The sequence below is a fragment of the Pseudorca crassidens genome, chromosome 10 (assembly GCF_039906515.1).
Source record: "Pseudorca crassidens isolate mPseCra1 chromosome 10, mPseCra1.hap1, whole genome shotgun sequence".
Taxonomy (NCBI): domain Eukaryota; kingdom Metazoa; phylum Chordata; class Mammalia; order Artiodactyla; family Delphinidae; genus Pseudorca; species Pseudorca crassidens.
Genome location: NC_090305.1, coordinates 60,735,323 through 60,753,204, shown reverse-complemented (window position 1 = coordinate 60,753,204; position 17,882 = coordinate 60,735,323). Strand labels below are relative to the sequence as shown.

General features: G+C 51.5%; 1 protein-coding gene across 8 annotated transcripts in view; it reads left to right on the top strand.

Moving 5' to 3' along the window:
* Positions 1 to 17,522, top strand: part of GASK1A (golgi associated kinase 1A) — a 91,694-nt gene extending 74,172 nt beyond the window's left edge. For all 8 annotated transcript variants that reach the window (XM_067753893.1, XM_067753892.1, XM_067753891.1 and 5 more), the window contains 3 exons: positions 14,138 to 14,260; positions 16,285 to 16,388; positions 17,007 to 17,522. In XM_067753893.1, coding sequence (XP_067609994.1) covers positions 14,138 to 14,260; positions 16,285 to 16,388; positions 17,007 to 17,217 — 438 coding nt within the window. In that variant the 3' untranslated portion in view covers positions 17,218 to 17,522. The remainder of the gene's footprint in view (positions 1 to 14,137; positions 14,261 to 16,284; positions 16,389 to 17,006) is intronic.
* The last annotated feature ends 360 nt before the right edge of the window (positions 17,523 to 17,882 follow it).

The following is a 17,882-nucleotide window of genomic DNA, read 5'->3' as shown; positions in this document are numbered from 1 at the left end:
TAACCCTGGAGTTTTCGGGGGTCCTGGAGAAGGGGTTGGCGATCAGGGCCCAGAGGTTAACAGGGGGACTGCAGCCATCAGCTATTTACTAAGTGACCTGTGAACAGCCAGTGTGGCTGTTCTGGGACCTGTGAGCTGGATGTCAGCCGTGGAGACACGAGTGGGAAAATGTGGCCAGAAAGAAAGACAAAAAACGATTAGAGCGCAAAGCAGGTGGATATGTGTGCTAAAGGCACACCAAGGCAGCCCCCATTTCTGTAGGGACCCCTGTTGAGGAAAGAGATCAATACTAGCCCTAAATTTACCTACTGGGGTGAGTGGACGCACCACAGAACGAGTTCAGTGCCGTAACCGGGTAGCCAGGGACTGATGCCCCCTCTTTGGTCCATATAAGGTTGGTTCAAAATGTGTTTTAGAAAATTCTCAGACCACATTTAATACTCTGGAGATTTCTCATGAAAATCCCACTTCCTTTGAAACATTGGATGGTTTAGTAACATGGGGCCTTCATTCCCACGTGGCAGGAATCCTCCTGAGCTGAGTAGCTGCTGCCCCCTTTAAAGGCTGCCATACTCTCCTTTTGGCCGAAGACCATACCTCTTAATTGTCTAACACCCACCCCCGAACGCTTGGATGTTATCTGTCTGCCTGTGGATGTTTGTCTCCAGTCACTGGACTAGCTGGGCTCCCACGATACTCGCAGCTCCTCTAACCCTTGTCTCGTGGCTGCCCTTGTGGAGGGAGGAGTGTGGGCCCTGGTGGTTGGCATGGGCTTTGGCATCAGACAGACCTGGGTTTGAACCCCCTGCCCACAGGCCCCTTGCCACTGTGTGACGCTGAGCAGATTAGTTTGCCTCTCTGAGCTTCACTTCTCTCACCTCTAAAGGGGACCGGGTGTCCCAACCTTATGCCCTTGGGCACATGGTAGCTCTGAATTGCCAGCATCTGCATCTTCGGGCTCTGCGCCCTGAGCCTGCTCTGCGCAGGGTGTGACCAGCTGAGGGCTGGGAATTAATGCCCTCCAGACAGTGTGGCCTGCCATCTAGCCTGGGATGCAGGGGTTTCCCGGACCAGACTTACAGTCCTGGTTAAAGTGGGAGAGCTGGTCATGCTCCCTCCAGGAGCTGCCCTCCTGTGACTGATGGGAGCTGGTGTGTAAAAGCCCCTGGGGTAGCTCTGTGGTGCGATTCCATGTGTCTCTCAGTTCCCTACCAGGACCGAGCCCTAGTTACCCACAGTGGTCATTGCTGGCCCTCCCTGTCTCCCTTCCCTTCTCCTTGCTTGTGTTTTTGAATTAGCTCACAGATAAACTGGTTTTGCTTTGAATTCTTGTCTCAAGGTCTGTCTCTGGGGGGAGCCCAGCTTCCATCAGATAACACTGACCTTGTGTGCTTTGTGCATGCAAGGTCATTCACGTAATGTACTTCATACAGCGCCTGGCGGGTGGCCCAAGCTCAATAATAAACAGGCACTGTCTCCAGTACTTTACAGGAATTAACTCATCCAATCCTCATGGCACCCTTACTAGAGAGATACTACGTTTCTCCCTGTTTTAAAGTTGAACAGTTGAGGCCGAGAGAGGTTAAGTTACTTGCCCAAGGCCATGGCTAGTGGAGCTGAGATACAGCCTGGACGGTCTGACTCCAGAGCTTACCCACTTACTCACAGAGTCCTCTTCACCTAGCCATGAATGAGGGCAGGAAGAGGGGGTGCTTACAGGGATGCCCTGGGGCTTTGAGCTCGGAGGCCCCTCCTTGCAAAGCCCCAGTCCAGCTGATGTGCAGGCAGCAGCTTTCGGCCCACACAGAGCCCCTCTGTCCATCTGTGGAGGCTGTGGTGTGGAGCCTTTCCCCAGCTGCCAAGCCCTGCCATGGGGGTGGAAGGTTCAACAGCCAAAGCACACGCAGGTTGGGTGTGTGTGGTCAGACGCAACTCGGCTGGCCTCGTGCCACCTCTTCCTGGGTTTGCTGAACACCAGGCAAGTCAAACACCCCTGTCTGGAGGATGCCGCCTTCCTAGAAACCACAGGCAAGTTGGAGAGAGGCGGGGCTGTGGGTTTCCCAGCCCAGGAACCTGAGGTCCCTTCTGACCAGAAGCCAGGTACAAACTCCACATGCAGCGCACTCTGCAGTATGCTTGCTCGTCTGTTTTGTCTCATCCAATATAAACCCTTGTTATTCTGTGTTTATGTATCACAACATAACATTTGCCCAGACACAAAATACACAAACACATTCCTCGTATCGCACAAACCATACCCCGTGCTTTGCAAATCCCCCATAACACTCTGTATTAGTGATTGCTGAAGTAATGCCATGTAACAAACCTCTCCGAAACTCAATGGCTTGAGACACCAGCTCTTGATTTCTTGCTCCAGGGTCTGTGGGTCAGCTGGGCTCAGCTGAGCTTGGCCCAAAGCTGTGGGTTCAGGTCTGCTCGTCGTTTCTCATTCTGGAGCCCAGGCTGAAGAGGAAGCACCACCTGGGGCAATCCTTCTAATGGGGAAGAAGCCCAAGGGCTCAGCCAAACTGCAGAAGCACATTTAAGGCCTCTGCTGATGTCACTTCTGCTAATATTCCCTTGGCTAGAGTTAAGTCAGTGGCCAAGCCCAATGTCAGGGAAGGGAAGTACACTCTGTTCAGAGTAGAAGGGGGAGCAAACACTTGTTAGACAATAGTCAGATCAGTCAACACGCCCCCAAAACACACACTGTACATAAACTCACACATGAACATAGCCACATACATGCTATAGCCACATATGTGCACACCATTCACATCAACCCACAGACTCTCCATGTGGTGTCTGTACACTGCTGTGGGCAACTGGGGCTCAATCCCGGAGACCTTTGGGGGAATATGTAGAAAACGCCTCAAGTCGTCCCGCCCAAGGGCCAAAGAAGCTGGGCCACTAACTCCCAGCCATCGCTGGTTGAGACTGCTCCTGAGGGCATTGACTTCCGGGAACCTCTAGACTGGTCCATGCTCCTGCAGCCAGAAAGGGGCAAAGGCAGAGAGCTGCAGGCACTTGGGGTAGAAAGCCATCAGTATGCACAGGAGTAGTGAGTGCCAAAGAGCGGAGGTGGGTCCCAATAGCATCTGCTGCTCCCAGTGAATGATCAGTCAAAACCAAGTTTCAGCAGGCCGGCGTGACCAGGATGGTGTTCTTGATTAATAAACTGGTTTCTCTAAGAAAGATAAAGGACTGATAGTGAGTGGGTGCCCTCCCACCCCACCCTGGGCTGTGTCATCAGGAGAAGTAAGACCAAGAGAGAAAGTCAGTGAGAAGCTGGTTGTACTCGCTGGACACAGTGGGTGGGAGAGTGTGTATGTGTGTTGCTGGGGGGAAGGGGCTCAAAGAGCTCTACTCGCCTTCCTGCCAGGGCTACTTGCTGCCAGAGTTGCATTCACTCTGGTGAGAGACACAAAGTCCTCCTCCTCTTGGGACAGTGAAGGTGGCACAGCCAACCGTGTTTGGGAGGAGCTATGACCATCACATCCGCCGTAAGCCAAATCCAGCCCAAGGGCTGTTGTGCCTGGACCCAAGAGGGCCTTCTACCCAGAGGCCAGAGGGAGAGAAGGAAGTGCTGGGGGCTTGGGCACATTTGCATTTTCCCCTTTTAGACAGGCTTCTTTTCTCACGCCCTGCGTCCTCTTAGGGGGCATGTGCTTGGCTCGGCTGGGTGAGAAGCTATGGAGAACTCGGACAGCCTGTGAGAGAGCAATGTTCGCTCACGGAAGTCATTCTGCAGCTTCTGCTTATGAAGGGCCTTCATGTTCTGGAAAGTCCAGACCCCAGAAAGCCTCGGCTCCCACCAACCTGGTCCAGGCCGCCATCTTTTCTTACCTGGACTTGTCTCCCCACCTCCGCTTATGTCCCCCTCCAATCCAGTCTCCTTACAGAAGCCGGAGTGATGTCTTGGTTTCGTTTCCCCCAGGCAGACCCCGAGACCAGGATTCCACTGTGATGGTTCATCTGCAAGGGGACCCCAGGAAACACCTGTAGTGAAGAGGAAAGTGAGATGGAGGGAAGGCAGCCAACAAAGGGCGTCAACAAGCAGGTCACCACTGTGGGCGACTGGGGCTTAGTTCCACAGGAAAATTCTGAGAAATGGTATAAAATACACGTTCAGAGTTAGCCCACGAAGAGGTGAGGGATGCGAGGTATTTATAGCGAAATCTTCCCTTGGTCTTTGGTTGAGGGCTGTTCCTGGAGGTGTTAATTCCCTGGCATTTGGAGAAAGCCCCTGGGCAAAGCTTACAGCAGCTGGAAGTTGGAGGGAGACCTCTGAAGTTCACAGACAACCGGTCAGGTAGAGAACATACCTCTTTTACGATTGTAAATCAGATTGTGTTACTTCCTCCTTACCATAAGGCAAAGCATCTCAATGCCCTCGGTATCAGGTTCTGCAAGGACCCACGTGATCCATCCCTGTCTGCTGTCTCTAGCCCCGCCTCTTGGCACGTGGCCTCGGTCAGTTTCTTCAGGTGCAAGAGCCTGACATGCCTCCGACTTCTCCTCCCTGGGGCCTCAGCTCTCCTGACTCTACTTCCCCGTTGTTATCCTCTTTCTCCTTTGTGCTATCCTATCTATTTCCTTTCTGACTCCCAGCACAGTATGTAAGTTTTATTTTATTTATTTGTTCATTTCTGTCTCTGTGTTTTGTTCACTACCACATCCCCAGCACCTAGCACAGGGCCAAGCTCTTGGTTTGGTCCTAGATAAGTACTTGTTGAATGAGTGAACGAGTGGATGAATGGATGAACAAGTCAACGAATGGATCCAGGGTCTCTGTATGACTTCCTATCTAGGTGCTGCTGTGTTCTGTTTCCTCAAATGTCACTCCTTCCTCTAGACTGAGAAGAATCCCAAGGCCTTCTCCATTTCTTTTCGGGTCTGGTAGAGAATCTTAGAGGCAGAAAACAATGTGACAGTCATTTGCCCAGCCCTTGCCTCTGGCACGTAATTAACTTATGCATCCAGAACAGATGGCAGCATAAAATGCTGCCTGACGGCCTCCACATCAGGTCCCGTGCCAGCACTTAGCATGTGTTGATGCGTAACAGCCCTAGGGGGGCACAGTATTTTTAGCTCCTTTCCACAGGTGAGGAAACAGGCTTAGAAGGGCTAAGGAGCTTGCCCACAGTCATGAGGCCTTAAGTGTTGGAGCTGGGATCGAATCTAGTGCGGCTTGGTCGTAGAGGGCATACCCTTGCCCTCTTTGCTGACTTAACTGACTCTGGAAAAGTCATTTCTTCTAGGTCTCTTCTGGGTTAAGGTTGGCCCATTTCCTTCCCGGGGAGCTGGGTTCAGTCATTTGTGATCCTGTGTGTGTTCTTTATTTTGTGTTCAAGTCTATGGTTCATGGCATCTCCTCTGGCTTGGGCTCCCTGGAACATCAGGTGTTGTGGCAGTTAGAGAGGATCCCAGATCTGTGACCACTGCCGACCTCTCAGGCTTCCAGCCGGTGACGTGAAATATAATAGTAGCTACTGTTTATGGAGTGCCCACACATGAGCTCCTTCAAGTCCTACAACAGACCCAAGAGATGGGTGCTGCACTCCTCCCTCCTGCACAGGTGGTGCAGCCAACGGTGGAGGGGCGAAACAGCCCGCCCGGACAAGGGTGTTTAAAGGGTGACATCAAGCATCTTTACATATATTTAAAAGCAGGACCTCGATTAGGGTGAGGTGTGATGGGCAGAATTCTAAGATGGTCTCCAAGATAACCACCCCCCTTAGCGTTAACTCCTGTCCTTGAGTAGGAATGAGACCTGCGAATAGATGGAATATCATTTCAGTGATTAGGTTATCAATCAGTTAACTTTGGGTGTTTCTTTTTTAATTGAAGTATAATTGACCTACAACACTATGTTAGTTCCAGGTGTACAACATAGTGATTTCATATTTCTGTACATTACAAAATGATCACCACGATAAGTCTAGTTTCCATCTGTTACCATACAAAGTTATTGCGATATTGTTGAGGTTACCAATCAGTTAACTTTCAGTTAATCAAAAGGGAGATTCTCCTGGGTGGGCCTGAGCCAATCAGGAGAGTCTTTCAAAGATGAAGCATCAGAGAGATTTTCCTGAGGGCCTCGAGGAAGAAAGTAAACAGCCGCGCTATGAACTGCCTATGGGGAGGGGCGGCCTCTGGAAGGACCCTGAGATCTCGGGGAACATAGTCTTAAAACCACGAGGAATGGTTTCTGCCAACAACCTGACTGAGCCCAGGAGAGGAGCCTGAGTTACAAAAGAGATGCAGCCCCGCCTTGAGTTCAGCCTGAGACCCTGGGCAGAGAAACCGGCAGAAACGGGACAGAATTCCGACCCACGGAAACCGAGTTAATGAGTCATTTTTAAGTGACTAAGCTCATGGTCATTTGTTATGCAGCAATAGAAAGTGAGTTCGTGAGGCAAGGGAGGGGCCCCAGGTGCAAACATTTTAGGAGTGCCTGTCTGCTGTGCATGTCCCTGGCAGCGAGAAGCATTTTCTTCTGCCTCACCCTCGTCCTGCCTCTTTTTAGATTTTTTTTAATCGTTCATATCCTTTGCCCCATTTTCTGTTGGATTGTTGATCTTTTTCTTAATGACTTTAAGAGCTTTATATAGATTAAGGAAATTAGTCTTTTGTTTTCATTGCATTGTAATATTTCTCTCAGGTTCCATTGTCAATTAAACTTTGTTTCTAGTCTTTCTGCTGTGCAGAAATTCAAAAAATTTTTTAATGTTGTTAACATTATCAGGTTTTTCTTTTATGATTTCTAGGTTAGTGTACTATGTTTTAAAGGGCCATCCTCATTTCAGGGTTATTTAAAAAATTCTCCCATGTGTTTACATATATTTTTGATCCATCTGGAAGTTATTTTGGAATAAGAGATCAGGTGCAAAACAATGATTTTTTTTTCAGATGGCAACCCAAATGTCCCAGCACCATTTGTTGAAAAATCGTTCTTTCCCCCAGTTTGAAATGCTGTCTTTATCATATAGCCAATTTCCATATGTACTAAAAAGTCTATTTCTGGACTCTTCTGTTCCAGTAAAGGGTCTATTTATGTGTCAGAATCACACTGTTTTAATTATCATGCTTTATATTTTAAGTTAATAACTGGGAGTGCTCGGTCTTTCTCATTGCTCTTTTTTAAGATTTTTCTGATATTCTTGCATACTATTCTTCTGTGAAATTTAGAGTCAGCTTGTTACTTCCTTTGCCTTCCCAAGTCCTTTTGGGACTTCACTGGAATCAAATTAAATTTGCATGGACTAACAGAGAGAGCATTTACATCCTAAAATACAGGGTCATTCTAGCCAAGGACAGGCTATGTCTTTCCATTTATTCCTGTTCCTCAGACGCATCTTGATGTTTTCTTGAGCTAGATCTTCACTTCCACGTTGGGATGATACTGTTATTTCATCTTCTTGTGACCACTGAAAATGGCCTCTTTCCTTCCATTATATTGTTACTGACCTGGGTTCTTGGACTCTTTAATCAATAGAAGTTTTTTTTAACATCTTTATTGGAGTATAATTGCTTTACAATGGTGTGTTAGTTTCTGCTTTATAATAAAGTGAACCAGCTATACATATACAACGAAAAGACAACCTTCAGAAAGGGAGAAAATATTTGCAAATGAAACAACTGACAAAGGATTAATCTCCAAAATATACAAACAGCTCATGCAGCTCAATATCAAAAAAACAAACAACGCAATCCAAAAATCGCCAGGAGACCTAAATTAATAGAAATTGATAAGAAGTCAGATGAGAAATTCAGGCAAGGCTCTATTGGAGCTCGTGCTGCAGCACACGGGAGTGAAAACAAGAAACAGGTGCCCTTGCTCACTTCCCAAGGCGAGGGCGAGCTGGTCCCTTAAATGGGGTGAGGCTGGGGGCGGATGGGTGGGTTGGACAGGAGGCGTAGCTTAGGTGGTCTGCACACCCCCTTGGTGGTGCTGTGTGCAGGGATCATGCGCGCGGGGCCCTGCTTTTGCTCCCGGCACCTCAGAAGTGACGGTTTGTGACCTTTTTGTATCTTATTGTTCATAATTTGCCCCACTGAGCCTGTGTGCAGTTATTTTTAGTCCCTTATAGTTTCTTTGTATTGCAAGCACTCTGGTAAAGGGTCCCAGGTCCCAGCCTATCTCAATATGTTCTGGCCCGTAGCTCTTGGTCTGTGTGAAGGATATTGTTTTTGTGTCATAGTTTGGTTACTGGCCTCTTGCTTACTTCGTACTGCTTCTAACAGTTGCTTGGTTCATCCCCTGGGTTTTCCAAGTATACGATCATTTCTTCTGTAATGAATGCACTTTGTCTCCTCATTGCCTCTTCTTTCTTTCTTCTTTCCTCACTACAGTTGTGGTGCCTCTAGATTAATGGTAAATAGTAATGGGATGATGGACTTGACTTGTTTCCTTTTGGGACAATTTCTAGTGTTTTGCCATTAAATATCCTGCTGGCTTTTGACTGAAGAACTATTCGCTATTCTTGCTTTATTAGAGTTTTTCTTGTCAGGAATGGATGTGAAAATTATATCGAATGCCTTTTGAGTATCCAGGGAGGCGCTCACAATACTCCCCCCTCTAGTGTATTGATGTGGGGACGTTTTGTGAAAGGTGTTCCCATGGTGACTCATCCCAGTCTTCTTGATTGGAACCTATTTTGCTGTGGTGGATTCATCTTTTCACGGCTGCTGGGTTTTGTGTTGATGTTTAAAATGTAGGGTGATCTACAGATGTCTTTTCAGATAAGGTCTAGTTCTTCTCAGACCATCTCCTCAAAGCCCACCAGCCAGTCTATTCACCCACATCCAGAGCCGGTGCTGAGACCTCTGGCCTCAGGCTTGGGGCAGATGAGGCATCCAGATATTCCTCCCCAGGGCCTCCGGGAAGGTTGCCCTCTGTCAGGACACCAGGGGAGAACTGCAGAGGGAGTCATCAGAGGAGAGTAAGAGTCAGTACAGAGTAACCCACACCTCCCCCGCCCCGATCTCCCCAAAGCCTCACGAATTCTTTAACAGACCAGCCTGCTGCTCTCCTTGGACAGAGATGCTGCCACTCTGGGGCAATCTGGCAGTGAGCTGGCCCGGCCAAGAGCCACCCTTCCCATCCAGAAGAACCTGGGCCTGTGACTGTCCCCAGGTGAGGGGAAGGTCCTGCATAGGGGGCAGGGCCACCAGGGACAGCAGGCAGTTCTTCTGCAATCCACCAGACTCAGATCAGGCACTGGCTGAGGAACGCGTCTTGGCCCAGGAGCCTGGTGGATGGGTTAGAGGACTCGGGCCACCCCTCGTGCCCTGTGCTGGGCTCCTCCCAGACCTCCCCTCCCCCCAGCTGGGCCTGGTGTCCCTCTTGGCAGACTGCAGTGTCTTGTCCCACCAGATGTCCTGTTTGGGGACCCCAGAGCCAGGCCTCCCCCTGAAGCCTTCTGGTGTTGGTATCCTGGGCAGGGATGTGGGGCTCACCTGACAGGCAGGCTTTCAGTGATCGGTCCTCACGTGAAGCACCCCCCGATCCTTCCTGCTGTCAGCCAGCCGTGCGCTTCATTCATTCAGCCTTTCACTCAGAAAACCTCAGCTGAGTCTCGTTGTGCAGAACAAGTGCTGGGGCTCAGGTTGAACCATATCTTCTTTTTTGCATTGGGGAGCTTGTACTCTCTGGTGCCAAAAAACGTGTACCTGCCACCCAGTCTGACTCAGTGGTCAGAGCCAGACTTGCCTGGGTCTGAGTCTAGGCACCACCGCTTTCTTTCTTTTTTTTTGTCCATGCGGGCATGTGGGGTCTTAGCGTGGCGTGTGGGATCTTAGTTCCCTGACCAGGGATCAATCCCGCGCCCTCTGCGTTGGAAGCGTGGAGTCTTAACCACTGGACTGCCAGGGAAGTCCCTAGGTGCCACCACTTTCGCTCTGTGGGACCCTAGGCACGTTACTAGCCTCTGTGACTCAGTTCCCTCATCTTTGAAATGGGGATAATAACCGTATCTGGCTCCTGGCTGCTGGGAGGGGTTAAATGAGTGGTGATGGGTAAAGCACTCAGAGCGGTACCCAGCACAGAGTAAGGGCTTCACAACTGTTTAACTAGAATTAAACAAAAACTTCACGATCATCCAACTCTGCTAGGTTCATCAGAAAACCAAAACTGCAAAGGATTATCATTTTTTCTTGGTAACTCCTCATTTTTTCAAAAAGGGGGAAGAAAAATCAAATCCTGAAGCGATTTGGGAATGAAGCTTAAGCTTGGTCCTGCTTGGCTACTGCAGTTTAAACTGAATTTCTCTTAAGTGGAAAAAAGTTCCCAGACAGCGTGGCAGATTAATCACACTGGCAACTGCACCTGGCCAGCCCCTTCCTGTTCAGCATTCAAATGGGTGTAGATTTGGGGACGCCAGCGCCGCCTGTATCACGTGGGCTGTTATTCCTCGTAGCTTCCAGCATTTCAGCTTGCAACGCTGCAGCGAGTTGAAATCTGCACAGGGTCAGGGAGCGTTTGGCAGGAGAAAGGGGGTTTGGCTGGCTGTGCATCAGGCATCACGTGAAATCCAGAGCAGTTACTGTATTTCAGTCTTGCTAGAACTGTCCTGGCATTTATTCTCCCAGCCAAAGAGGACTTGGTAGGTGGTGTCCATCTCACAGATTTGTCTGCACTCCAGAAACCAGGCCTGCACGTAGAAGAGAGTGGCTAGATTGTCATGGCGTTGCTTTATTTCAGACTCTGGTTCTCAGGCCTATAGGTGGGGTGGGGCCGGGGCTTCTGGAGGGAGGAACCCTGAGATTCCTCCAGGCCTCTGGGCCTGTCCCTTCCAGGGCCCTCCAGGACAGCCACCCTTGCTTTGTTTACATCATCACCTTGTGTGGTCCTCAGTGAGGTCCTGAGGGAGCATCACTGCTCCACTTTGTGGATGAGAAAACTGAGGCGTAGTGGGGTTAGCTAACTTCCTTAGGTCATGGAGTTAGGACACAGTGGAGCCACGACTCACCCCCAGATCTACTGGGCTCCAAACCAGGGTCACAGGCATGGCCCAGATTGTAGGCCAAATTCCCCTCTCTGCGTTTCTGTATGGCCCATGAGCTAAGAATGGTTTTAGCATTTTTAAGTGGTTGAAAAGCTCAAAAGAAGAATATTTTGTGACATATAAAAATTATATGAAATTAAAATGTCAGTGTATGTAAATAAAGGTTTTTTGGAGCATAGCTATGACCATTTGTTTGCATATTAGGTAGAATACGTACAATATGCTCTACAGAGGCAGAGGTGGGTAGTCGTGACAGAGACCGTATGGCCTCCAAAGCCTAAAGTATTTACTGTCTGGCCCTTTATAGAGAAAGCTTGCCGACCTCTGTTCTAAACCTCTGTGTGGGCAGCCTCGAAGGCTCCTGCTGAGGAAGGCATGTGTGTGAATGCATGGAGGAGGACCACCCTCACCCGCTAAGTTCTAGGACCATATGGAGAAATATGGGGGCGTGATACTAGCCTCAGGTGGATTCAAAAATAGTTAGGGCAAATAGAGGTCTCTGGGGCATAGGCCGCAGGGCTCCGTCCTCAGCCCTGTCCCGGTCAACACTTGTGTTACGAGCCTGAGCGAGGATACTGGGGCTCCGGTGCACCCAGCTGATTGCTCTCGTTCCTGCTGCACAGAGCCCTGGTGTGATTCACCTTCCCCCCGTGCCTGGGCTCAGAGGTCTGTGCATCCCTGGCTGCCACTGGACCAGGGATGATCCTGTGTCCAAATATGGTCCAGTCAGGCTGAAAGGAAGGACTTCTATTCCGTGACTGTTGGGGGACAGCTTCCTTTTCTCTCCTCGCCTCCCCGCCCCTCCCTCCCTCCCTCCCTTCCTGTGTCTCTATCTCCTTCTCTCTAGACATAACAAGGAAAAACATACCCACAACAGCCACCTGCAGGCTTCCTGAGACAACAAAGGGATGTCCTTAACATTGTGCGGGTACAGTGAGAAGCAGAAAGAAACCCGAGTCCTTACCGTGACAGTAGGAGCTGCTAAATCCCCCCGCTGCCCCACCACGAGACTTCCTGCGGTAGATGATCTTAATTTCCCCTGCAGTTAAAGCCATTTTGAGCCAGGCTTTTCTGTTACTGGTAATTGTTGTTCTCCAAAGTCTGGGAGACCAAAGCAGTGACTCTCTGCGCCGGGGGCTCATTCGTGGGCTCGCTGCCTGGACAGGGCTCTGGCCGTTTGCCCCCGGCCGAGCTGGACCTGTCCTCCAGGTTTGGGACAGTAGCTGGGACTGTTTAACACTGTCTCATTTCTGGACTCCGGTTTTGTGAGGTTGATTGGTGAATAGAACTATAGTTATTTTCTGGCTTGTGTAGAAGGAAATCAATTTTGTATTTCTTCAGAACATGTGAGAGTTTCCTACAAAGGGAGATGGAAATGGAGGGAGACCTTTTCCGGCCAGCGCTGAGCTGGGCCCGAGTGGACTGCGAGGGGGCTGGCCCGGCTTTGATGAGCGCCGCATCCTGGGGCTTATAGGTTGTGTTGTCCCCCCAACCCCGCCCCCGTCCCCTCTGCCATTTGTGGAGGGGGTTGGCTGCATGTGGCAGAGGGAGGCACGATGGTGGTGCTGGCTAAAGCTGGATCAGATCTGCGGCTTGGGTTGGCAGAACAGCCTCCTTCACAGTTTTGAAAGCTCTTCTCCAGCCTTAACTAGTGTAATGATGGGGACCTCACTTGACCTCTAACTGGCTCACCCTTCCCGACCTTCAGGGAAGCAGGGCAGGATAACAGAGAGCACTGGGCTCAAGCCAGGCAGACCTCGGTTCAAATCCCAGCTGTACTGCTTTCACATGTAGGACCTTGGGCAAGTCTGGGGTCAGTGTCCCCCTGTGTAAATGGGGACAATAATATTTCTATTGCAAGGCTGCAGTGAGGAGTGGGTGAGATAGAGATGCAGCAGTGGTGCCAGTCATCTGAGTGATGTCTTCTGACCCCACCAATTCTCCAACTCCAGCTGGGTGTACAATTTGATTCTGACACTATCCAGCTGGACTCAATGTCGGATCCCACAAGTGAAGGGCTCATTCCCACAAGACTGCTGATTCAGATACCAGTCACAAATCCTGGGCCACCCGGACTTCTGACCAACTGGCTATAAGTTGGGGGTTCTCGTGACCCCCTCCTCATGCTTAATAATTTGCTAGAGTGGCTCATAGAACTCAGGAAAACGCTTTACTTTTGTGTACTGGTTTATTACAAAGGATGTAAGTGAGCAGTCAGTTGAAGAGGTACATGGGGTGAGAGGTCTGGAAGGGTCCCAAGTATACAAGCCTGTATGTCCTCATGGAGTCGGAGTGCATCACCCTCCTGGCATGTGGGTGTGTTCTCCAACCTGGAAGCTCCCCAAATCTCACTGTTGAAGACTTTTTATAACCCAGTTTCCAGCTCTCCTACTCTTCCCAGAAGTTGGAGGGTAGGGTTGAAAGTTCTGCTCTCTCCTTGTCTATCTGGCAATCAGCCTGAAGTGATCTAAGGGCCCCGCTGAGTCACCTTATTAAACTCTGATATGGTCAGAGGGTTTATTATGAATAACAAAAGACACTCATATCACTGAGCAAATTGCAGGGGTTTTAGGAGCGCTGTGCCAGGAACCAGGGAAGAGACCATATTTCTTATTAAAGCACATCGTGATCATCCCTGAGGGAGCGTCATTGCTCCCATTTTAGGCATCCAGTGTAAGAGGAGCCAGGAACAGGAATGCTCTCCTTCCTGACTTTGATTCAGGCCTCCTGCAGGGTGAAAGCACTGTCCTAAGGCAGGAGCTGCCTGGATGGTCATTAAAAGATTTTTATCTCTGTAAAGGGAGGAACCCCTGATGTAGCATTTGCTGATTAAAGAGAAAGTGGTCATGTGTGGGTCTCCCCAGGCAGACGAGACAGTCAGCCCCAGGCTGGAGCTCAGGGCCAGTGGCAGAGATTAAGCAGTGAATGTTGGGTGGAAATCCACGCAGTGTGAGCAAGCAGTCCTGGTGCAGGGCAGGCTGGCTGAGGAGCAAGCAGAAGCCCTGTCACAGCCGGAGGCCAGCAGCAGAGCTGACCAGCGCCAAGATCCCTGAGGATGGCCCCCAGCGTGTGGCCCCAGGGCTCCGGCGGCCCGAGTGCTGGGCCCTCAGAGGACGGTGTCCCCGCAGGTCCATGACCGCCTGGATCGCTATTGCTGCGGCTTCGAGCCCGAGCCCTCGGACCCCTGTGTGGAAGAGAGGCTCCGAGAGAAATGCCGGAACCCGGGGGAGCTGCGGCTGGTCCACATCTTGGTATGTCCCCGGGTCGCCCCAGACTCAGGTCTTCCTGTCTCCATCAGCAGATGCTGTTGGCAAGTGTCAGAGATCACGTGACCTTGGGGTGTCCCAATCCTGTTCTTTTCAGCAGCAGAACCCTTTAAATGTTTTCAGGAAGCCTTAATATATAGAACTGACACAGGTGGAACTTTGAGGATGTGGTTTAGGTAGGTATGGGGTGTGGGCTGGAGCTGTTGTCACTAACTCCTCTGAGCCCTGAAGACTCCGGGGACGCCCTAAGCCTCCAGGAAGCAGAGTGTAATAACCGTGTGTCTAGTAGGATGCCCTCAATGTGCCAGTAAATATGGAAATTGGGGCCTGGAGCGGGGAAGGGGGTTTCCCAAGCTGCATGTCTGGTTGGTGGCAGTGACAGGGCACTCTCCTGGCCCCTGATGGCTCACAGGCTGGGGCTGTTGGAGGAACACTGTGCTGCCTCCTGTGAAAACTACAGCCCAGGGTGGGAAGCCGTGTGCCGTGGCCATCGGTGAGAGGCTGGTGGGGCAGAACAGCCGCCTCTCCTGCATGAGGAGCAAAGTGCCACCCTAGGGAGGGGCTGCTCTGTCTTCCCCCAGTGAGGCTGGTGTCCTCACCGCCTCACCTTGGCCAGCTGCTTTGGACGGTAGCCGTCAGATGCTGCCCTGGGCCGAGCGTCAGGCAGCCCCACCAGCCCGCAGGCCAGGGCTGTCTCATGGTGCTGCTGGGTAGTGGGAACTCTCCCTCCCCTGCCCCAGAGCCACCTCTCTCCTTCCCCAGTAAAAGGCAGATATTCCTGGGAGAGGGAGGGCTTTTATATCCATCCTTTCCCCCTGGTGGGCAGCTGTCTCACACATCCTTCCCGATATCAGTTTTTGGAGGGAGGAGTCATCGGGTTTCGAGAAATAGATGATCCCTGGTGTGTGCAGGGGGGTGAGAGGTAGAAGAAGCAGAGAGAGGGGAAGCTGAGGTCCTGAAGACAAAAGTTCATACTTTAAGCCCAGGTTGCTGAAGAGAATTATGGGAAACTACCAGGGAATCTTGGCAAATGTGTAGGAATGGAGTGTGTGCATGGGGGTGGGAGCCGGAAGAGATGGCCTCCTGTTCCCACCATACCAGAGTTTTAAGGTGCTAAAGAATTCCCTGCTGCTGATTTCAGTGTTTGTTTTTTGTTTTTGCGGTACGCGGGCCTCTCACTGCTGTGGCCTCTCCCGTTGCGGAGCACAGGCTCTGGACGCGCAGGCTCAGCGGCCATGGCTCACGGGCCCAGCCGCTCCGTGGCATGTGGGATCTTCCCGGACCGGGACACGAACCCATGTCCCCTGCATCGGCAGGCAGACTCCCAACCACTGCGCCACTAGGGAAGCCCTGATTTCAGTTTTGAAGAGTTTTCAGAGGCCCTAAAACTGTAGGGACAGAGGATGGGCAGTGCTATCTGAGGATGGAGGGTGTCTTGTGTCCTCGGTGATGCTCAGGGGAACACCTGGGACAGGGGCACAGGGCGCACGTGGGCGGGCATACGTGTATGAGGGTGTACATGTACGATACATCCCGCAGCCTCAGCCCCTGGGTGGGCTACCTCTGCCCCTTCCCATTTCCACCCGTGCTCCTCAGCCCTTCGGCCACCAGAACAGGAATCAGTCCCTCTGCCTTGCAATTTTGCAGAAGGTGCTGTGGCTTTTGGCTACAGGTCCAGGTTTGAACCAGCCAGCTACTGATTAGCTGTGTGACCTTAATGCAAATTACTTCTTTGTGCCTCTGTTTCTGTAAAATGAGGCTAATATCAGTGGCCACCTCCCAAGGTTGCTGGGAGGGTTCACTGAGAGGGTGCCTGGATGTCCTAAGCACGGCAGCGGCATGGAGTGAGCTCACTGCTCAGTGCGAGGGGACCATCTGGGCGAGTAGCAGGCTGGGTGGTGGGACTGACAGCTCAGGGCTCCCCAAGCTGCTGAGCCCCGACAGAGTCCAGGGGCACCGGCTAGGCTGCTCCCTGACTCTCCTCTGTCTCTGTCCATTTCTTGCCTGAGGTCCGGAGCAGTGATCTCTCTCATCTGGTCTACATCGATAACGCCGGCAACCTTCAGCACCCGGAGCACAAGCTGAATTTCCGGCTGCTGGAGGGCATCGACGGGTGAGGGTCAGAGCGGTTGGGTGGAGGTTCAGGGGCTGAGGCTTGATGGTCCTGCTGTAGACCTTGAACTGTGGCTCCAGAGAAGCCCACAGTCCCTCAGACAAAAGCTGCTGGATGAGCCTCAGAAGGGGGTGAGGAGTCCTGGAAAAGCTGAGGGGATACAGCCAGCAGGCCCTTCAAGTCCATGATGGGCTGCCCCCTCCCCAGTATCCAGAGGGCCTCCTGGCCCTGCACAACATGGGATGCCCTGCTGGGGAGTGGGCAGGCTGGCCCTTCCCTGGCAGGGAGCTAGCCTGGGAGACACCTTCCCTGCTCACACCTGCAGCGGCTGGGCCTTCCTAGGGCTCCTTCTCACTTCACCCGGGCCAGCAGAGTGGATTCACCCACCCAGGGAGGTGGGACCCATCGAAAGCTCTATCCCCTGCCTGCTGTCACAGCAGAGCGGGTGGAAGGGTTCCTGGATAACTAGTCAGCAGGTGGCCCCGGAGATTTTGCGGGCTGGCTTTGCGGGCCCCCAGCTGTGCAGGTTCTGGCCGACTGGCCTGGCCTTTCACGGCAACTCTCTGAGATGGCTTTTGCTCTTCCTTTCTGTTATGGGACCGGGGGACCTTCCTCCAGGTTTCCTGAGTCTGTCGTGAAGGTTCTCGCATCAGGGTGCCTACAGAATATGCTGCTCAAGTCACTGCAGACAGATCCGGTGTTCTGGGAAAGCCAAGGCGGGCAGCAGGGCCTACGGCGGGTCCTCCAGACCCTGGAGCGGCGAGGACAGGTCCTGCTGAGCCACATCCAGACGCACAACCTGACACTCTTCAGGGACGAGGGCCCGTAAGCCCCCACGGTCTGGGCAGGACTCTCACCTCACTGCAGGGGGAAGAAGCGGGGGCATCTCACGACATGACCTGAGTGGATAAGTGCCCATCCTCACGGCCACATTTTCTTGGGTTTACCCGCCTTGAAGACAAAAGGGAAAAGCCAGAAATCAGGAGGGCACCATGGATTCCACAGGACGTGTCATCTGGTTGGGATGGTGGAGGAGGTGGTAGGTGTTGGGTTTTCAGTCTCATCACGTTCTTTCTGCCTGCTCAGCCCTGGCTATTTACTCCCTTGCACCAATAAATACACAAGAATGTTCTATGAACTGCCCCAGGTACTGTAAAGTCGTGCGTTCCACATGCACATGCGGAGCTGGACAACTCTGTGTGTGTGTGTGTGTGTGTGTGTGTGTGTGTGTGTGTGTGTGTGTGTGTGTGTGTGCATGTGTAGAGGTGTGTAGGTAGTTGTGCACGTGTGGTATGTGTGTATGCCCGCATGCATACATGAGATGAGCCTGATAAGGGATCTTCACAGAGTTGTACTTGTGGCCCAGAACTGCTCTGGCTGAAAGTGAACTCAGGTCCAAGAAATGAAACACTAAGCATTTCGTCTTTATAGGCTTTAGATGGTCAATCCTTATTCACTTATGTTTTTGGTTTAAGAATTATGAAAGTAATACAT